Here is a 20930-nt window from a genome sequence, read left to right as displayed (position 1 = left end):
GAAAATAACGGTTTTATAGTCTGTGCTTGAATCGATTCAAGGCATCCGTCCCTTTTCAAAATAAAAGCCCGCGAGCGTGCCAAAATCAATTTCAGTGCAATTACTTTCATGTTTGGCATGTTTATAGTTATTTGCCTCTACAAAAAGATAGATTTTCGTTTCCCTATTCGCTTCCTTTGTTTTGCAAGATGAAACAGTGGTTTTAAGAGTTCGCCAGGTGACAGCTGGCTTTTGGTTTGTTTTTCTGACTTTTAACATTATAACTCCAAAAGTTCTGAACGGATTTTAATGAAATTTTTAGAAAAGGTTGATGTGGGGAAATGGATTTCGTGATGGAGGGCTGCCGCCCCCCCCAAGTTTATTGTACATTTCCATCATTATGGGATTTGTCCGCAGGCCTTATATGGACACATAAGTTATTTGAGTAATTAATAGCTATAAATTTTACGCTATTAACAAAATGCTGATTTTTTTTTTATTTTAGTCTGTTTTTGCTTTCATTTTTAATCACATGTTTATTTTTATTATATTTTGCCTGTACTTGCAACCAGAATTTTTAAGCTAAATTTAGAACATCTCTTTAAAAGCTCTCTGTAGAGATCTCACAGATACGGCATAGTCCAGATTCTAAAGGCCACACCTGGACATATTTAATTATCACATAATATAACTATAATAGAGTAATGTCTGCTTATGTCTTCTGATGGTTACAAGTGTAAATACTCCACCCAGAGCTCATAAGGTAACGATGGGATGTGAGAAAATAAAAGTTTAGGGTTCGTGCCGTTATGCAGTCTGGTATTTCTCAAGTGGGATAATGGGTGCAAAGAAGGGGCAAAGTATTGAGTGACAGAAAATAATAACCCTTTGAGGCTGCAGGCACTGTTGTAATGTAAGCGGAATGGGCATATCTCTGTGGCTTTTTGCATTCAGCAGATCTCAGGGAGTCATCTGCTAATAAAGCAGATCTATGAGGACGAGCTAGAGATCAGGGGCCATGAGCAGGATTTTGTGAGGGCTCTAACTCTCATTATTAAGATGCCCGAAGGCTCGGTTGTCATGTTTTGGACTTGGTGGGAACAAAATGTTTGCGGAGTGGAGTGGTAATATTCAGCCTGCTGAAGCTCAAAGGCCTCCCCTCGGATGGTTGGACACGGCAGCGTGCTTGGAGAGATAGTGACATGGTCGTCCTCTGGGTGAATTCAAAGATGTATTGTGCTGGACAACCAAAATATATTTCCTTATAATTTCACACAGGGTTGGCCTGGATACGTGGGCACCATTTCTCGTTTCTCCGATGCCTCAGTTGTTGGTGTTTACCTGTCTGCTTGTTACCTGAAGTCTTGTTCCTTGGCTTGACAGGAGTGTTTTAGCTTGGAGTGAGCACTGAGTCACTGGTGTTGCGTAGGCAGAGTTAAGATTCAAACATCCGTGGGTGCAAACATGAATGGGTATAAACAACAGGTGGTTGTGAATTTAAGCCCCAAGGTGAGCCAGCAGGAGTTCTTCCATCAGACTGTCTGTGAAACTGCCTCTGCCTTGAACACAAGGGCAGCAGGTAAGTGGACAGAAAAAAAAGGTGAACGCCTTTTTTTCTGCACATAAGTGGAGACAATCCCATTGAACACATCTGCCTTCTTCTGATTTATGTAAAATCTATTATGGAGTCTTTTGTTGTTTTCTGGCGCATCAGTGATAATTCCCTGAATTGTATTTGCTGCCAGAGCCTGGAAATCCTTGATTTAACCCCAAAGGCCCAAGGTAACAGAGTGAATTTGTACTTTGTATATAACTGTTAATGTTCAATAAAAACTCCTGGAGAAAATTAGAGCATAACCTTTCTACTTGCTAAAGTTTTCTCATTACATTTAGAGAACAGGGAGAATGATCCAGAAGTGTGATTGCTATTAAATCCACCAACATTCCGTTGTTTGAGATCTGGACTCATTGGTTGGATCATTCCAGAACCTTTTTAGAGGATTTAGTTTCTGTGGAACAATTCATTAATGTTCACTTCAGAAGAAAAGCCTCCAGGTTTCCACAGGTTACACAGTGAACCTTGTTGAAGAGGTGTATATTCAATGGAGAAAAGGTTGTGGTTTAATTCTGCAGTTCAGTGTAACACCCTTGAACTTTGTTACTGGCTGAGGCTTCACAATGTCTACAAAACACACAACGGACAGTACCAAAGCTATCTATTGTCATCGATGATGCAGATTTTGGCTTGAGCCATAACCCGATGAAACATCCACCCACACGTGAGCCATCAAACCTCCAGTTGATTCTTAGCCGTCGTGTGTTAAGCGCTCGGATATTATCAGCCTCTAGATGTGTTAATGGCCGAGTCAGAATTATTAGTTATGTGTCTTTGTGTTGAATAAAAAGCATGGAATTAAAGAGGAATTATCGGATTCTGAAACAGAAACGTCTGGGCTGTAGACGCTTGTGCATTTCAGGTGGTTTGTTGAGGTTGAAGCGTCAAGTTTTGCAGCCTTAGAGGTCTGACAAGTAGTTTGTTTTCAGCCTCTTGTCCAAAAACAGGCACATCACGGTAATTGCATGTTGAGTGGGAGTGTGTGCTGTATTCCTGCCTGCTGAGGGAAAATAGGAGTTGCAGATTGTGGTGATTAATAATTCATTTGTGCAATCATTAGATATAGAACTCCTTTATAAGATCGTATAGATGATTATGCCGTACTTATGGGCGTGACATTGGATATAGATCAGACTTGCGCACCCATGTCTGTTGCAGTGCCTCGTTAAAAGCCGGTCATTTTATCTTTAATAGTCAGAACAGAATTACAGCTCTCAGACATTTGTTAGCAATTTAAAAACCATTCTCCTGTTGGATGGACTGCAAAATCATTTCAGCCATACACAGACTTGCACGTGCACACAGACAAGAAAGGATCGAGGCCGTTTACTTTAAACACATGAAAGGAAATATATATTTTTAAAAATAACAAAACAGAACGACATTTCATACAGAAGAGCTGCTGCCATTTGCAGAGGGAATTTACACAGGACTCCAAATGAAAACACTTTATCTGAAGTGGGACAAGAGCGACCACGCAGCTGAAATTGACTTTTTTTTCTTTTTTAATTCAGAGCCCCATATTGATGTGCCTGAGTTTTTCAGCCGGCGAGACCTTCGTGCCACCTCTGGTAAAGCATGAAGATGTTCCGTCACATACTGAGCTTCTTTTAAGGGTTTAATATACACTGGCTCTTGGTAATTCACTCGTAATGACATACGAACTACTGAAACATTTACACACAAAATTTAGAATTATTTTCTCCCCTGCTAAACAAGAATACTCTTATTTTTAAAGACAACATTTAAATGTTCCAAAAGTCCAGCGGAGATCGAGGCCTTTCCCATGAACACTTAAAAGCGCAGTGTGAGGAGAGATTAACGTTGCCGCAGTTGTCTCCATGGCAGACGCCAGGGGTGTGCGTTGGCAGTTGGGACTACCTCCCCGAGGCTCCGATGAGGCGTAGTTTCACCTTTCTTTTGATTAATGATGGCGCTTTTTCATCGCTGAGCATGGAACATATGCAAGGTCCACTAGTTGCTTAGCAGTCCATGTTTGGAGGGAGATGGTGAGAAATGAAAAGACATCTTGTCCATTTTGTGCAAACTGAGATGTAAACAAAGACTGTCCAGAGGTTGAAAAGGAAAGCGTAGGATAGCGACAAAGACAGCGTAGAAGGAAGATGCAGTGTGCTCCTTCAACAGACTGACAGGCACAGAGGGCCAATGGGATCGAGGGTGGGGAACAGACACAGAATCTGCCCAGATTCATGTGCTTCTTGTTCTGGTTAAACTCGGGGTGTCGCTGCTACAACAGCTTCTGATGTGCTTCAAAGGTCGGCTCGTTTGTCACGGTGGCCGAGGAGATTAAGGAGGGAGAACACATAGTACCACGAGTGGTCTCTTTAAAAGGTCACCATACGCACACATACACAGGCATCCACATAAGACTGCTTTATGGTCATGCTTGCTATTGCCTTTCCATTGTTCCCACCCATCCATCCATTACAAAAGAAAAAGTACAAAATATCTACTACACTGCCCCTCCGCTCCCCACCCTTCAACTATGCAAGGACAGAACCATATTGACTTAGATTTTTATATGTATATATTTACACAACAGTATGCCTTTGAGGCTGTTGAATAAGGGGCAGGGTGAAGTCTCTGCACTGAGTTATCAGTCATTGGTTTCTTCTTCTTCTCCATGGACAGATTATCTACACACAAATGTATGATTCTGAAGAGAAAGAGGGAGGTGGGAGGTTTCCCCCATCTCTATCCAAAGTTTTAGCATCCATGTTGGAGTAGAGGTCGAGCTGTAGGGGCGGTAACTGTATGTCAGTAGACCCAGGAGACGGGGACCCACTGAGGAGTGGTTGACACCAGGTCTACGGCTTCCTCCAGCAGGCGGATGGTGTCATCGATCTCATTATTGATGATGGTCTGATCAAAGTAGTGAGCGTAGGTCCGCTGAAGCATCTCCGATTCCTTCTGGAGCCGCTGGAGAGACTCGTCCTGTGGGGGGGGGGGGGGTGCGGTAAGTGATTAAACCAATCATTAAATCACAATTTCTTAATGAACGTTTCCTGTCTTCTCCCTTCCTACAAGCCTGGCAGTGCTAAATGGAACTAATCGATCAGATCAAACTCTAATGTCTTGTAATTAAATACGCCCTTTTATGTTTTTCATCATAATGCTGTTGCCACGTATACGTGCAATCCATTCGGACAGTAGTGCTCAGATTGATTTGCTTGTGCAAGATACTACAGTCCAGGGCATCTATTGCCGTTTAACTTCTGTAAACTGTGAGAAACCTTTTGACAATGCATCGAATCCATCTTCCTTTTTGTGTTCCGTTGATATAATATATATATATAAAACAGAATATAACTGAAATGATGGAACTGCTCAGAAAGAATGACATCTCTCCCTGAAATATTTTGACAGGATGGAATGATGAGGCCAAAGCAGACACGAGACGGTATCAAAATGAAGATGCACCACAAGGATGAGAACACAATTAAGAAGATTATTAGAGGGATTACAGGATTTAGAGGAAATTGGGAGGAATAAGGATGGACAAATCTACTGAAGCTACACAAACACAGAGCCCAGAAATGTTCTACATTCTCCTCACACCAGTACTTACTGGAAGCTTTCTGCACCACTTTGGAACCTTGGATGCAAATGTAAATATGCATGCAATAGAACACACAAACATGCTTAAAACACGTGAGGGCAGAGGCAGAAAAGGCAAGGATGAGAGATCTGCAGTTAGTTTGTCTGAATTCAGTGTCATTTCTATGGCTGTCAAATTTAAAGACGAAATAGACATCAAATCTATGGTGAGATATGGGCTTCATACCTGAATTCAGACTCAATGTCAGTGGGATTAAGTTAGTACATGCAGATACCGAGACAGCTCAGATAGGAAGTGTCTGTATCTACCTCAGTCATGCCTGGGGTGATGGTGGGCGCTGCGATGAAGACGACATAGGGAGCAAACTCAGCTGTCCTGAGGATCTTTAGCGCCTGAGAAGAGACAAAGTGTCTTTTACTGATGGCAGCAGTCGTGAGATCACACCATTGAAGTTGTAGTTTAAAAAAAAAAAGACTGAAGGTATCTGTCAGAAGCGCCTGCACTGAACCTGACAGTTGAGGAGAGGAAGAGGGGAACAACACTACAAAGGGATCTGAACGTCACAATCCTGCCTGCAGACCAAGGCAGGTGCTCTGTGATCCTAAACACTGCTGATTACAACAAGGGAGTGTCTTCTCAGTGACTCGGCCACCTGGAAGACACTGAAGCAAAACCCCACTAAAACCAAGAAAATAAAGAGCCTTAAATGCCTGGAGGAGGACCGAGCCATTGACAGAAATCTCTAGCAAGGTCAAGACTATCCATGGAAGGGCACCCCCCTCGGACCAACTATCGGCAACGTTAATTCTGTTACTGACAACATCGGCAAACGCCTGGCCCCCACCTTCACTCTGCGAGTCGGGAGAACCGATTGCCCCGTTAAAAACGTCCAGGATTTTGCTGACAAGATACGGACCGTCAAATTAGGCACGGAAGAAACCTTTCCCCTGCCGTCACCTCAGTGTTCACCTGCATCCCAACTCCAGACGCACTTGCCACAGTGAGGAGATGATTCAACTAGGACAACAGACTCTGGGAGAACTCCACTATCTTCAGACCACATTTGCCCTCTGCTCAGCCTCTGACTTAAAACCGCCTTTGTCCAGTTCAGAGAAAGCTTCTACAGACAGAACCACAGCTGTGCCGTGGGTCACTGGTGTCTCCAATCGTGGGGACCTCTTTCTCTAAACTCTCCCCAGCCATTGGTTTCGGTGTGTGGGTGACACTTGGGTTAAAATCAAGACAAAAGTTGTACAATTGTTCCCAGCCTTTAAACAGTCAGTAAACCAGGACAGTTAATATCCCTGGGATTCCCACAAGCTAATTAAGCACTAAAGAAGCCTCCAGGATAAAAGGTAAAAACCCAATTGAATTTCCTTAAAACAGATTCAATAACATGTCCCATAAATGTTGTCATCACTTAGTTCTGTTTAAAAAATATATCTCAATATTAAAAGGGGAATAAGAGTCCCTTGAATGTTTTGATGAAGCCTTTCCATGAGGCAAAATCTGTCCTTTGACCCTATGCCATCCCAAGAGTAATGTTCAAAGGAAGCTTTGTTCAGGCTACCTGGGGTTCCACATCCAGTATAGAGATCATGCCCTGTGCATGGATCTGCCTTATGGTCTCCAATCTAGTTCCATACATGGCATCCTCATGGCTTCCATACTCCAGATAGTCATTGTTGCTGATGTCCTGCATCATTTGGTCATGAGACACAAAGTAATAGTTCTTTCCATTCTCCTCATCCTTCTTTGGAGGCCGAGTTGTGTCTGAGGAAACATTGAAGAGGCGAATGACTGTCAGAGACAAGCGCAGCACAAACTTCTTTAGTTATTCATTGCTTGTCCTTGAATCTATGACTCATTTCTGCCTCCTCAGTTAAATTAGAACTTCAGTCAGAATGGTTGCATGGTTATATTAGCCATCTAGTTTTCAGTTTGTCTCCTGTCCTGTTTGCAAGAGTGCTTTAAACATGTATTGGTCCTTACGAGGGATGGGATAGGCGAAGCGATCAGGGTGCTTGGCAATGAGTGTGTTCTTAATGTGTCTCCGACCAACTCCATGTGCTCCTGAAAGAGAAAGAGGATGAAAAGCTGGTCCTACTATAACAAACATTTACACTGTTCCTTCCATTAAAATGTGGAGCAGAATAAGAATTTGTTGCATTTTCAGGTGCTGTTAGGTAGTTGTGGGTGACCTGATGGACAAAGAGTGCCATCTGTAATGGTGAGTGATGGTTGTTTTGATTTTAAAATCCTCAGGATGTTATACAGCTACCAGATAACATTCTTGATTAACAGTTTTTTTCTACTGTAGTTGTGGAAAGACAACCTGCTGCCACATAATTAAAGGTAAGAGATCAGGCTTTCCTGTCCTTTAGTACATAGTGACATTAGTTCAGCAAAGACCTGTTTGACTGCAATGATAGTAAAACAGTACTGATGTTCAGGCGATAGTCTTTACTCCAGCCATTGAGATTGCATTGTTCTGCAGTTTTCATAACATGTTTTGTCTTTGTCTAAATAGGGCTCAGAAGGACATGAAGCAATTCAACTTTAGGTCTCGTCTCCTCGTCCCTGCGCTCTCTGCTCCCCTAATCTGCACTCTCCTGCTGTCTTCTCGCCTCCTCCTCTGCTGTCTTCCCTCTCCACTCCTGCTCTCATCTTCTCTCCACCCTTCTTCTGCTCTCCCTTCTCCCCTCCTGCCCTGCCCTCCTGTCCTGCCCTGCCCTCCCCTCCTGTCCTGTCCTGCCCTCCTGTCCTGCCCTCTCCTCCTATTGCTTGTTGGGGGTCAGGCCCTGTGATTCTGTAAAGCGTCTAGAAAATTTGGATTCTAACGCTATATAAATAAAGATTGATTGGAAGAAAAACATTTGACTGGTGCAACACCTTGATATAAGAGACTAAGCAAACCTACATATATACAGACAGAACCGTTGTCAAAATCGTACAATATTGACTTACCAAGTAAGACCAATGTTTTTCTCTTAAATGATGGGAGTTTGACCACCTCCTCATATGTCACCAGATCTAGTTGGTCAAACACTGTGGAACAATAAACAGCATATCAGCAGAGAACCAATGTGATCACTGGAATGTTCATTAAATTAAGAAATTATTTAAAACTGATGGTCAACTAACATTAGTCCTGCACAAAATCCTACATTGTGTAAAACAAACAGATGCTTTTTTTTTAGAGTTTAAACAGTTAAATCAACTGCTAAAGAATATTTAAAAAGTGAAAATCAGCCCTAAAACTATTAAATTATATTAAAGGACTGAAAGTACAAGTGGGAAAACATTGGATCTGAATAAATGTAAGAACAGAGTGTAACATTGAGATTTACATTTCAGTGTCTGATCCCTGTAGCTTAAACTGAACCTGCTCAATGAGATGATTACACACATGGTGCAACTGCTAGTTCTGAATACCTTGGGATAGCATTAAAAGTTGCTATTTCACAATAACCTTGGTTAGAGATAAAAACAGAGCTGAGCAGAGCAACATCATCTCAATTTGAATTACATTTCCACTAAACAAAGAAAGCAGCTGTCATTCATAAGTCAAGGTGACAATAGGGAGGGGGGATGAACTTTAAAAGCAGAGAGGAGGAAGAAAACACAGAAGCTGTGCACCAGCTGTCTGGAGTTACTTACATGCAGCCATTTCATTGGGTAAGAGACAGCATGGAATATGGACAAAGGGTGGGAGCGGAAGGGTTAATAAAGACACCATAAAAGAAAACATTGAACTGAATAAAAAAAACAAAAAACACAAGAACATAAACTAGAAACACCGAGTTAATTGCAACACTGTTAGTGAGAATTGTGGGAAATTAAGTGCGTTTACATGCACGCAAGAAAACCAAATTCCTGGCTTTAGTGGATTGCACAAAATGCACGTGGACGCTTCAGCGCGACTAAAATCAACCCAAAGAAGTCTGAATATAGCCAGACTAATACGCACTGATAGCTTAGTTGTGATTTATGAGAGGTGCTGGACAGCAAACTGACCTATGAGATCTGCACGTGCCCTATATTTCACCGACCTAGAACCAGAAATGTCCCACCGAGTTGATTAGGGTCTGCTGTGTAGCCGTCACTGATCGGAACTAGCGCACCGCGACAAAGTATTTTTTGGGCTGCAGCAATACTGCTCCAAGCACAACTTTACTGACGCATAAACTCACCCATCGCTGCTGTTGATTGAGCTGTAGCTGCTACCTCGTAAGAGGTTAAGAGCTGTGGCCCAACAACATCAACGTAACAAAGTGCAAATCTCGACCGGGAGAGGCGACTTAACGCCACCGTTAATCCAGCTACCGCAAAGTCCTTCGTGGACAGAAAGTCCCGTTGCATAAATTCTGCACGTCGATCAAGCGAGAAGTGATTGAGAGGCGCATGTAAAGGCACTTATTGAGACAGCTGGTAAGGTCTGTCAGAAGGAAAAGGCAACAAGCGTGCAGCAGTGACACACCGATGCTTCAAAGCTGGAACACCGTGATTAACATCTTTTGTAGCATTACACAATCACAGATGTTTTCTGTTATTAAAAGAATTTTACAGATCAAATTAAGCTCGACTGTATAGCCATTTGTTTTCTTACATGTTGTGTGAGTTTACCTGCATTGTGCTTGGCCAGATACTTGTCTTTGTATTGCTTCTTCTTCTTGCCAAACCAGGTACAACTGGCCTGCTGTTCCTGTTTGGTCTTCTCCATTGCTATGCATGCAACCCGCCTAGAGAGGACCAAGTAGAACTCCAGTTAAGATTACATTTACCCCTGATACAGTCATGCAATGAAAGCAGACCAGACACATTGATCCTACACAACAGATTCGCTTCCTTTTATAATCTGCAATCATTTTACTCTTGATATAAAAATTTGTACACAACACACTGTCCAATCATCTAAAAACAACACTAACATAAGCTAGACAAGCCAAATAAAAGACTAACAGTGTGTGTGTTCAGATGAACTGGGAAAAAACCCTGACAGGACAGTCAAACATGATATTTATGCAACTCCATATAAAAACAGAAATTCATTACCGTCATGTCATTTACGCAAGTAGAAAAGGAAAAAAAGGCTAATGGTGCTATATTTCTTCTCACAGCTCTTGATAACTGAATCCTGGTTTCCTTCATAACAATTACAAACAACTTATTTTCACACATACTAGTGGGAACCAAAGACCAGCACTGAAGGAAAGAAATGATTCCTTGTATTTTCCAGCTACTACAGTCTGTGTTTACCCATTTCTTTCACTCAAATGCTGTGGTGGCGATACAAAACTCAAAACCTCCGACGACCGACAATTAAAAACAAACTACCACATGACTCCCAAAAGATGAAGGTTATGGCGATACGCAAGTACCAGTAGGTGTTACTTGCCACGCTGGTCACCAACATAACTCTCTGCAATTAAAGTTTTCAATTCCTGCAGAGCCGCAGATTAACTGTAATGACTTCAGCAGTTGCAGATACAAATGAACGATGTATAATGTAAAACCTGTGGTGTCGGTGCACGCTGCTTTGATGCAACACGCGGAACACTGAGTTTACTTCAGTCGTACCACGACCATTTTTCATGGCGTTTTGGTGTGCACCAGAGTGTGTCTCTTGTGTTCACACCGTCCCACTTACGTCCCGCTAGGAACTGGCTCAACCTAATCCTGCCGGTGTTAAAGCACCCAAAGATGTAGAATAATCCCACACCTATATTTGCATGTTTCCATCAGGTCATATACAGATGCAAGAAAAAGTATGTGAACCCTTTGGGATTACTTGGACTCTCCTTTGGCAGCAATAACCTCAGCCAAACGTTTCTTGTAGTTGCAGATGAGACCTGCACAACGGTCCGGAGGGATTTTGGACCATTCCTCTATACAAAACCGAATCGGTTCAGCAATATTCTTGGGATGCCTGGTGTGAATCGCTCTCTTGAGGTCACGAAACAGCATCTCAATCGAGTTGTTTTCTGTCGATAACAGCAATCTGTCCAGGCCTTTAGGCAGTCCCAAACCACGATGCCCCCTCCACTATATTTCACAGTTGGGATTAGGATTTGACGGTGGTCTGCTGTGCCTCTTTTCTCTACACATAGTGTTGTGTGTTCCTTCCAAACAACTCTATTTTGGTTTCATCTGTCCACAGAATATTTTGCCAGTAGTATTGTTGAACATCCAGGTGCTCTTTTGCAAACTTCTAAAGTGCAGCAATGTATTTTTTGGACAGTAATGGCTCCCCCCGTGGTGACCTCCCATGAACTCCATTCTTGTTTGATGTTTTACTTATTGTAGATTTGGCAACAATAATGTTAGCATGTCCCAGAGAAGTTTTTCGCTGACACTCAAGGATTCTTCTTCACCACACTGAGCATTGTGCGCTGTGCTCTCAGTCATCTCTTACAGGACGACCACACCTCGGGAGAGTAGCAACAGTGCTGAACTTTCTCCATTTGTAGACCGTGTGTCTGACTGCAGACACATGGAGGTCAGGGCTTTTAGAGATACTTCTGTAACCCTCTTGAGAATAGCAAACTCACCACTGTTTTGTAGGGGGCAGGTCAGTTTTAACCAACACCTGAATTCTCTTCACATTAAGTGGACTCCAGGTTGGCTGGCTGCAATTACGCTAGCTCTTGGAGCAGTGATTTGCATGGGGCTCACATAATTTTTCCACCCTGCACGGTGAATGTTTACACGTGTTCAATAAAAACACAAAAACCTGTCATTTTTTGTCCGGTATAAGTTTAAGCAGTCTGTGTTTGTCTAGTGATGTGACTTAGATGAAGATCAGAACCGATTTATGCCAAAATCCAAGTAATCCCAAAGGGTGTAAATACCTTTTCTTGCAACTGTATGCAACCACTGTCAGGCCTATCACAATAGGTTCTGAACGGTTAAATTCTTTCAGAAACTATACTATGATGGACAACAATTTAACTCAAACATACATTTTTGGCTATAAAACAGAAACAAGAAAGGCTGATAGGCCAAATCTGACAACAACCAAAACCAAACCAACACCAAACCTACATAATTTAAGTAAGCTAGTCTTAGGACAACGTTCCTAATGAGCAGCAAACGAGATTCAAGCAAAGAACACAATTATGCTGATTTTTCCTCACCATTCCTGTAGCTCTGGTGATGGAATGAGGCCTGCCGTCCCATTCTTAGTGTTCTCTAGCTTCCCCTGCCACCAGTTGTGGTCATCCTTGGAGATGATCTGAATGATGTCGCCCACTCTAAAGCGAATGCCTGCCTCCTTACAGGGAATGAGGTCATCTTTGGCCGGGTCATACTCAAACTGGGCACGAACATAAATCTGGAAGGGAGGGACAGTCAAACATTACTGTTTGTGTTGAAGCGATAATCAATATATATGGGAAATATGACGCCCATGTGAGCATGAACTGGCTGTGAATATTTTAGAGCATGTTCCTATTTAATAAAAGCAAAAAGAATAAAATCAGGCTGAGGAAGAAAACAATGAAGAGTGACACAAAATGGTGAAACATCTCTGTGGGTGTACTCAGGTTATCTACTGCTTGTGCACCTACACGCAGGTTATTTTACTGCCTTTAATGTCCACTGACATCTGTGGCCCGAAGACAGCCTTGATGGGAAGCATGACATCTAGACATAACTATGACGTGGAACAGAACTTTACGATGGGGGAGGACAGATTGGGATCTACTTCTACGGAGGGTCCACTTTGAGGCATCTTACCTTGATGGACAATTTGTCCTTGATAGCAGGTCTGGCGATCTATGGGGTTGAGAGCATCACATACACTTACACATAGATCATGCACTAGTAAACTTTGAGGAAGGGCAAACAGACGTGGTGCAAGAAGGGACCCACAGTCAGCCGCTGGATCTAAGATCTCAATCTACAAAGTCTTAGAACTACACTTGGTTATGCACCTGATATTAAAATGGGCAAATGCTTGAAATCAACAGGGAAGAAAAATAATTTGTGACTACAATAAATTTCAATAAGCATCTTACTACATATTTTTGTTTTATCTTGCAGGAGGGGCAAAAACCTTCAACGGAAACAAAATGGATGTAAAAACTGAGTACACACATGCGGGATGTGGGCATGAGAGTATGTTTAATCCTTTGGTGCACTGTGCAGCAAAGGAGGAGAACAATGTGAGTGAGGCAGTGCGGCCATGTTGCAAGGAAATAGAAAAGCATACCTGTCGACCTTTAGGCTGGATTGTGGATGGCAGATCCTAGATGGAATGACAAGTTTAAGTCATTACATGTGGGAAAGAATATATATATATATATATATACACACTCTGGGAAAAGGCTCATTTTTCAGATTTAAATCTGTACTGATAAGTCAAAGGTTTTTGTCATTTAGATTTAGACTTATCCCCCAATGTAGTGAGCAGAAGAAGCAACTTACCAGGATGGAGCTCGTGACGCTGGCATGACCGTTTGCTGGCGACTGTCCAGACAGATCTGGTGACTCCTTCTGCAGAAGGTAGGGGAATGAGGTCCAAATGGTATCCAGGTATGCAAACATTTAACATTGATTGCTTTATTTCCTACCTCACAAGACATGGACTGGGAGCGGTAACTGGGTACAATCTTGAAAGTGATGCTTCCCCTCATCTCCCTCTGAGCATAGGGAGGGAGTTAACAATATTATCGTAGATGGATAGATAAATAGACAGAAATGATTGCCAATACTGTAGAGTAATTACCCAAAATAAAACATTAAAATGTTGATGCACAAACAGTCGGAGTATTCTCTGACTCACCAGCATCTTTTGGAGCTGCTCCACTGTCTGATTGGCAACACTGATGCCATTAATCTCACGGATCTCATCTCCTACATGCAGAGTACCTGATGGCAACAAATAACGATTTACCACAGTAAAACTACAATCAAATCCCCAGCTGCCGACACGTCAGTGTGCAACTCGGCAGCAAAAACCTGTGAGCCCCCTGAGATGGCTCCCCAGGGAGGCCAGTTAAGGTCAGTTTTTTCAATTAAAGTTACTTCATTGAAAGAGAAATATTATCTGAAATGGAACGATATATGTGCGAGCACCTTGTCGGTGAATCATTCCTCCGTGCATAATTCGGGCTACGATGCAGTGGTTAAGGTCATTCATTTTCAGAGTGATGCCCTAGAAGATATGATCAGAGGTGGAATTTACTGATAAAACATAGTTTAGTCCTTTCCCCCCCCCCCAATTAAAACAAAATGTAAATTACATTTTTATACATCACTAAAACAGCATTACTAGTGTCCACTCACCATGGGCTCATCAGTGTTCTTCTGAAACTGAACCAGGCGGACCCTGGTGACATTCTCCAGGTCCATGTCTCCGTTAGTGCTGTCTGGCGAGTCTCCGTTCAGGTAAGGTGAAGTTGGCGGGGGAGTCACCCTCAGCGCCTCGTCACTGTAGACCTCGTGAGCCACCACATCGTGAGTCTGGAGCAGAGCCTGGAAAACAGGCACAGTGTTGAAAGAAGATTCCCGCTCACGGCCCCTCAGTGTGGACAAATTCCTCAAGTTCTAATAAGGACACGGATGCGTGAATAATGAATGAATCAAGCGAATCCATTGTAGTCAAGCTAGTCAGAAAGAAAGGTATACATGGCCTAGCTTTGAATAGGTGCACTGACAGCTCCCCTGACGGTGTGGAAGTTCACTCTAATCCTCTTTGCACACTAAACACGTTAGTGACACAGTTTCTAGTTTGTGTGTTTAATTCTACTGCTGTACACGCCAAATGATCTGATCTGCTCAGCAGTGAAAACAGGTTCACCGATGCTGCACAAGAGTCTTGAAAATACAAAGCAGCTGCTTTTTGGTAACAGCAGACTCATAAACGACAGATGCCTCTGCATTAAGTGTGACTCTCAAATCAATCGAACCAGATGCAAAGTTACATTTTAATAAGATAAAGTGCATTCCACTTTATACCTCAAAAAATGAAGCTATATTTAACTCAGAGAGAGGTTTGAAGTGGAAGAATAAGCGGCTGTTTTTTTTAAAGGCTTTAACAATCGTTCTGTGGCAGTGTGGTGTTAAAGTCAGGTCAGAGAGCAGCATGAGCTAATAGGATTGAAGCAAGTCTAAAGCATGACAACTCCAGGAAGTGTTACAGCCTGAATTAGCCTACACCACAGCTTCTTCTGTTTCTATTTCTAACATCTAAAACCATTCTACATTCATCTGCAGTGACATCCAAAGTGACAAATCAGACCACCACCAAAACAGGAACACTGAAGTTGTAGTACAACAAGCACCGCACTGGGCTACTCCTATCAGATGTTGTGGTACCCTTGCAAGACATCCAGGAGACAGTTTTCAGTTTCTATATCCATCAATGCATTCCTGTTAAAGACATTTAACGCACAAAATTTGCTGTAAGTCCACTCAGAAGAATCTGACACTTTTTCCTCTTCTCACTACTGCTTCTGCAGTTTGCAGGCTAACCAAGCTCAGCTCAGGTGCTAAGCAGCTTTGTGTTGCAGGGACTTGGTTTATGAGACTCTGTAAGCACAGATCTGACTGAAGGATAAACATGTGCTGCATTTATGCTTCATCATCGTACCATAAAATGAGGCTGCGTGAGGATCCTCCTGAGCTCCTTGGCTTCCATGTTCTCCGGATAACAAGCAATGGTTTCCAGTACCTGATGAAGTGCTAATGTTAATTATGCTAATACATGTTGATTTATACCCACAACTGCTTCAGTATTAATTGCCCCCTTACCTCTTTGGCCCTCTGCACTCCATCACTTGGGGGATTCCTGATCTGAGGGGATGACCTGGTGTTGATTTTGTCATAAAGCTAAAATAAAGAACAGTACATTTTTATTTGTAGCTCAAAAATTAAAAATAAATAGAGGTACGTTATTGTCACTGACTGAATTCTCGTTACTTCTAAACTTTTTTCAGGGTACAGCAGAAGCCAGATCCATACAAGGTGACCTCAAGCAGTTTGTGCACACATTTTTGTCCAAAATGTTACTAGACATGATTTAAAGAATGGTCTGGTGCCTGCTACAACTTCCAACTTTATATATATGTGTCACATTAAATTGTTGAATTTGTTGAGAACACACTAATCAATAAAAGATTTTTAACTCTTATTTTCATTCATTCAATGACATCTGGTATGTGTGAGTCAAGTCTTAGCCTAATCTCTTGCACAAGACAGGTAAAAAGCCATTTGATTTTTGTGACTCCTGCTGAACATTTGGGTAATGACACGGGAGGCGGGTTTGCTGCTGCGCTTTACTCACATCTAAGAGAGTGTGGAGGTGCTGATCCTGGAAGACGCTGTGAAGGAAGTCCATGTCTTTCTCACTGCAGTCTGTCAGTGCATGAATTTCCTCTAGACTGTCCAAAACTTGCGATACTGCTCCTGTACACACACGGGTGTATTCATAGTTACACACAAATACAGACCAAACTACAAGTACACCAAGCACTTCCTGAAAATGTTTGATGCAAACACTTAACATGACAGACCACAAACACAACATTACACAAGCACAAACAGGCAAAGGAAGACAACAAACTGAAAAGAAAAAACAAACACCACACAACAGAAGACGGACACTACGAATAACAACTCACAAACACATACACATACAAACTATTGAACCCCAAGTACCTGCTGCATCGCCCACACATGCAGCAAAACCAGAGAAACAGCAGTATATGGTATCAATACAGCGTCAGAAGAAAGATTACTTTACAAGTAAGTCAGTGTCGATGATTGTACGATTAGCCATACAGCCAAGGAAGATGGAGAGAATGTGCAGAAATATGGAAGAAAAAAAATCCAATATTATGTACCTAAAACATGTTTTGGCATAATGGATGTGTACCATAAAAATTAAAGAGTCCAAAATTAGCTCAGGTTCCAAACATATCGTACTCCTATCTGACAAATGTATTAAAAGTACACACTGTGTCTTTAAAACTCAATAAACCTGCAGTGAACCACATTTCAGAGACAAGAGCCAAGCAGAATTCAACTTTCAAATGCAGTTTTGATTGAAAGTAATATCCCGTTGGTAATAACTCCTAACACTTCTGGTAGACTGAGGTAAACTAATTTCCTATCATTTGGTTTAGATGTTGGCCCTTGTTCTGCAGCATATCATGAGGTGCCTTGAGATTCTACAGATGACAGATACAGGGGAAAAAAAATCTCTTCAAGGTTTGTTTACATGCATCTCATTAATCAAAAAAAAAAAAAAAAAGAACAATTTTCATTGATATATAAAAATGGTAAAATTCAGTTATTGTCCAATGGTTAATAGCTGCATAGTGAAAACCATTTCATTGTCTTTTTAGACACTTTACATGCATGTAAACTAAATTGTACAGGTCTAGTGGTAGATTTTACTTAAATGAAACTGAAAGGAAAGACACAGGGAGGAGTGGGAGCCACATTATCAAACAGGGAAAAATAATGCACGTGATGATGTCATGATGGTATCACACATGAACATTCTACTGGGGGATACATACTTTCAGCAGCTAGCAGTCCTAGGGACAGCACAGCAGAACAACAATAAAACCAAAGGAAGAAAGGCTGAGATTAGAGAAGTAGAGTTTTTGTATTTTACAATTTTAAAAAGGTTAGAAGGCAGAAGACAATGAGCTTAAGCAGCGTGGGGAAGCCGAGTGCGGGCGGGAAAAGGAAGAGAAAACAGAGGTCAAGCATATTCAGCAAAAGCATGTGCCACTTACTGCCAACATCTGTGGAGCACAATTGTCTGGTTTATTTTTGCCATTTGAGGAAGTGTGAATGCAGCAGACTGCCAACCTCAGCACAAATATGCATGTGCACGTCAGGCTGCAGCAGCTGATTGTGAACTTTAAATACAAGAGCGACTCTGCTGATGTTACTCATCCATTCGATGGTTATGTAACACGCTACTGCAATCATACCGCTTATTACAGGGAAACAATTGGTGCCACCGGGCTGAGATGCAGCCCACAGATATTTTAGCAATAGGAAGTGAAAGCGCAGGGCTGAGACGAGGAAGTGAGGCATTTGAGAAACATCTGTCTCTATACTACAGAGGAAAGTTGCCTCAGTCAGCTGGAATGCGCATCAACAAACCGTCAAAAAACCTCTACCCCAACCCTCATGAGGTTTAATATGATGAAAGCTTATGGACTTACAAATATTTTACGTCTATAACTTCTACATAATGTATCCAAAAAACAAATAATTGGTATTGGAACGTGAATTAGAAGAGTAACTTTAATTGGCCAGCTGAACTTTTATGACCAAAAGAGGGTAAAACAATCTGTAAATGTGTACAATATTGCAAAAATATAGAGGATCTGCTGAACAAACTTATTTTTTTATTTTTTTTTAAGCGTTTTGGAGAATAAATTACCTGATGAGGTGGGGTCATCCGAGAAGTCATGTAGCTCCTCTGGGGGGTCACCATAATAAGAATTAAACTTGTGGCTGGAGACAGCAGCCAGTACTGCCCCCTGGAGCAGAGAGACAACAGTCATTTCTGGTATATGGTGTGGTGGATGACACAGAGATAAACATCTGAACAAGACTTCAACTCAGCCCTGCAAAAGCCTACTGCAGAGGAGGTACCGTTTCCTCTACTTTCAGAATCAACCACAGAGGATGTGTGGTTTCAGGCAAGCGATGACTCTGCTAACCTTCAGCTTCCTCCTTGCATTGAACTTCCTCAGCTGCTCCACCGTTTCAGGCAGGTGGATCTTGTATGCGTATCTGTCCCTTTCCTGCACACACACGGGCAAAGAAGATGGGAAGCCTGAGCACACACATATTAGATGTAATGATGAAAGTAACAGCAGAGCCAAGTCGCCAAGCAGACGAGAGGGGAAGCTGCAGTACAAGGAGAGTTTGAGATGTTTGGGTTTTAACATAGGACACACTAGCAAATGTTCATTATCATGGTTAGATTTAAGGTCACTTCACAATTGGAAGAGGTTTTAATTGTATGTGCGTGAAGCTTTCTAGTAGAAATATAAAAATCTTTATATTAGATAGAGACAACTCAGACACGTGCCCACCTTCAGCCAGGGGTGGTTGAGCGCCTCATAGACGGTGATCCTCTCAGCAGGGTCCAGCATCAGCATGCGTCTCACCAGGTCCTTGGCACTCTCTGAGATATGGGCCCATTGACGTGGGTTCATCTAAACACAGGTTACAGTTTCACCATCCATAACACTGCTGTACAACCACACATCCCAAGATATAAATATCGTATTGTACGTTACATTTAAGCACATTAAAAAAGACAAAAACATTATCAGCTAAAAATGAAGACTGGAGCCCAGCATTTTCAATAATGAAATATTGAACTACAAATTTAATGACTGACAGTTTTTATATTAAATCAGCACAACAGTGATTCAACCTTAATTTGTGAGACAATTTATTGCATAAACAAAAAGACATTTGTCAGAGAGACAGCAGCAAGACGCATGCAGAGATGTGAGAGCAGTGATGGTATCAGCAGAAACACGAAGTAAAAAAGGTTTTTCCAAGATGCGGTATTTGGGGGGAAAAAAACTTTAAGATATGAACTAAAAAGTTCCTCAAAACAGTGCATTTTCAGAGTAATTAATTTTCAATGATTTATTATGCTGCAGCCTTGGGCTACCATAAAAAAAATAAACAAAACAATCTGACAATTGAAAAAATATCTGTTTATTCAAGTGAAAATGGGATTTTGTATTCTTTGTTGTAAATTTTCAAATAAACAAATAAATCGTATGGACATAAGTAGTCAATAACTCTTAGCTGTCTAAATCTGTGTATGTCAGAGATCAAGCCATCAGGTCAAAAAGAGACACAATTGAAGGAAAGCTGAGTGGAGTAAAGCACAGAGGTATACTGACATATAAAAAAGTGATGGCTATATTAAAAGGTTCACCTCCTATCAAGAAAAAGACCCAGAAAATGTGGCCCAGCGAGTCCCGATTGGACCAAATTGCACACAACCTCATGGATAAAAGGCTCAGCTATAATGTAAAACTGGCCATTACCTTGTATTTTCCCTTGATGATAGCCTCAAACAAGCGTTCCTTGGTGCCATAGAACGGAAGGCATCCAGAGAGCAGGATGAAGAGGATGACTCCACATCCCCACACATCCACTGGTTTACCGTACGGCTCCCTCTTCACAACCTCAGGTGCCATGAAGTGAGGTGTACCGACTCGGCCTGAGAACATTACACAGCAATTAGCTGAAGACTGAAATATACTCAGGGTGGTGTTTGGTTCAGTGCAGGCTGCTTAGCTTCCCAGGATTCTTTGTCATGTCTAAAACTGGCTTGTTAGTTAATACTTTAAATGTCAGATAACATGCATGAGTGTCTTCAGTACTGTACCTCCAGCTACTAGGCCAGACTCTCCCAGCTGAATGGCCACTCCAAACCCTCCCAGCTTGACAGGAGCAGAGTTCTCCTTCGAGGCCAACAGCACACAGTGAGGCTGCAGAGGAAGCAATCAAATGAGTTTGTTAGAATGAGAAGTCCAAAGATTAAATATGTTAGTATTTTATTATAATAAAAAGTTTCCTTTTGTGAAACTTAAAAGCTGATGAAGAATTAACTTGAGACATTAAAGTAATGAATTTGCCAAGATCAAAATAACAGATTTCTGATTGCTGAGCAGACCAGCTGGCAGGCAATAGCACCAAATACCATGAAATGTTGGTGAGCACAATCCATTTCCTGCCCCATCACAAAGGTTA

General features: G+C 41.8%; 1 protein-coding gene and 1 long non-coding RNA gene across 12 annotated transcripts in view; one reads left to right on the top strand and one right to left on the bottom strand.

Moving 5' to 3' along the window:
• Nucleotides 1-2742: 2742 nt before the first annotated feature.
• Nucleotides 2743-20930, bottom strand: part of LOC101061413 (peripheral plasma membrane protein CASK) — a 34391-nt gene continuing 16203 nt past the window's right edge. The window contains exons 6-29 of one of the 11 annotated variants that reach the window (XM_029839897.1): nt 20566-20668; nt 20222-20397; nt 19244-19366; nt 18866-18949; nt 18583-18682; nt 17702-17719; nt 16836-16853; nt 16462-16583; nt 15930-16007; nt 15769-15849; nt 14463-14651; nt 14253-14331; nt 13960-14045; nt 13748-13816; nt 13602-13670; nt 13387-13422; nt 12912-12950; nt 12311-12507; nt 9801-9916; nt 8142-8207; nt 7167-7247; nt 6745-6947; nt 5483-5566; nt 2743-4549 (exon numbers count right to left, since the gene is read on the bottom strand). In XM_029839897.1, coding sequence (XP_029695757.1) covers nt 4373-4549; nt 5483-5566; nt 6745-6947; nt 7167-7247; nt 8142-8207; nt 9801-9916; nt 12311-12507; nt 12912-12950; nt 13387-13422; nt 13602-13670; nt 13748-13816; nt 13960-14045; nt 14253-14331; nt 14463-14651; nt 15769-15849; nt 15930-16007; nt 16462-16583; nt 16836-16853; nt 17702-17719; nt 18583-18682; nt 18866-18949; nt 19244-19366; nt 20222-20397; nt 20566-20668 — 2394 coding nt within the window. In that variant the 3' untranslated portion in view covers nt 2743-4372. Of the gene's footprint in view, nt 4550-5482; nt 5567-6744; nt 6948-7166; nt 7248-8141; nt 8223-9800; nt 9917-12310; nt 12508-12911; nt 12951-13386; nt 13423-13601; nt 13671-13747; nt 13817-13959; nt 14046-14252; nt 14332-14462; nt 14652-15768; nt 15850-15929; nt 16008-16461; nt 16588-16835; nt 16854-17701; nt 17720-18582; nt 18683-18865; nt 18950-19243; nt 19367-20221; nt 20398-20565; nt 20669-20930 lie in introns of all 11 variants that reach the window. The other 10 variants (XM_029839893.1, XM_029839894.1, XM_029839900.1 and 7 more) reach the window with 10 other exon arrangements.
• On the top strand, nt 7267-7874 carry LOC115250641 (uncharacterized). Its single transcript, XR_003889216.1, has 3 exons — nt 7267-7404; nt 7495-7529; nt 7705-7874. It is a non-coding gene; the product is annotated as an uncharacterized lncRNA (long non-coding RNA).

The sequence above is a fragment of the Takifugu rubripes genome, chromosome 8, assembly GCF_901000725.2.
Source record: "Takifugu rubripes chromosome 8, fTakRub1.2, whole genome shotgun sequence".
Lineage (NCBI taxonomy): Eukaryota > Metazoa > Chordata > Actinopteri > Tetraodontiformes > Tetraodontidae > Takifugu > Takifugu rubripes.
Note: the sequence above shows the minus strand (reverse complement) of the source record. Positions and strands in the feature narration are given on the sequence as shown.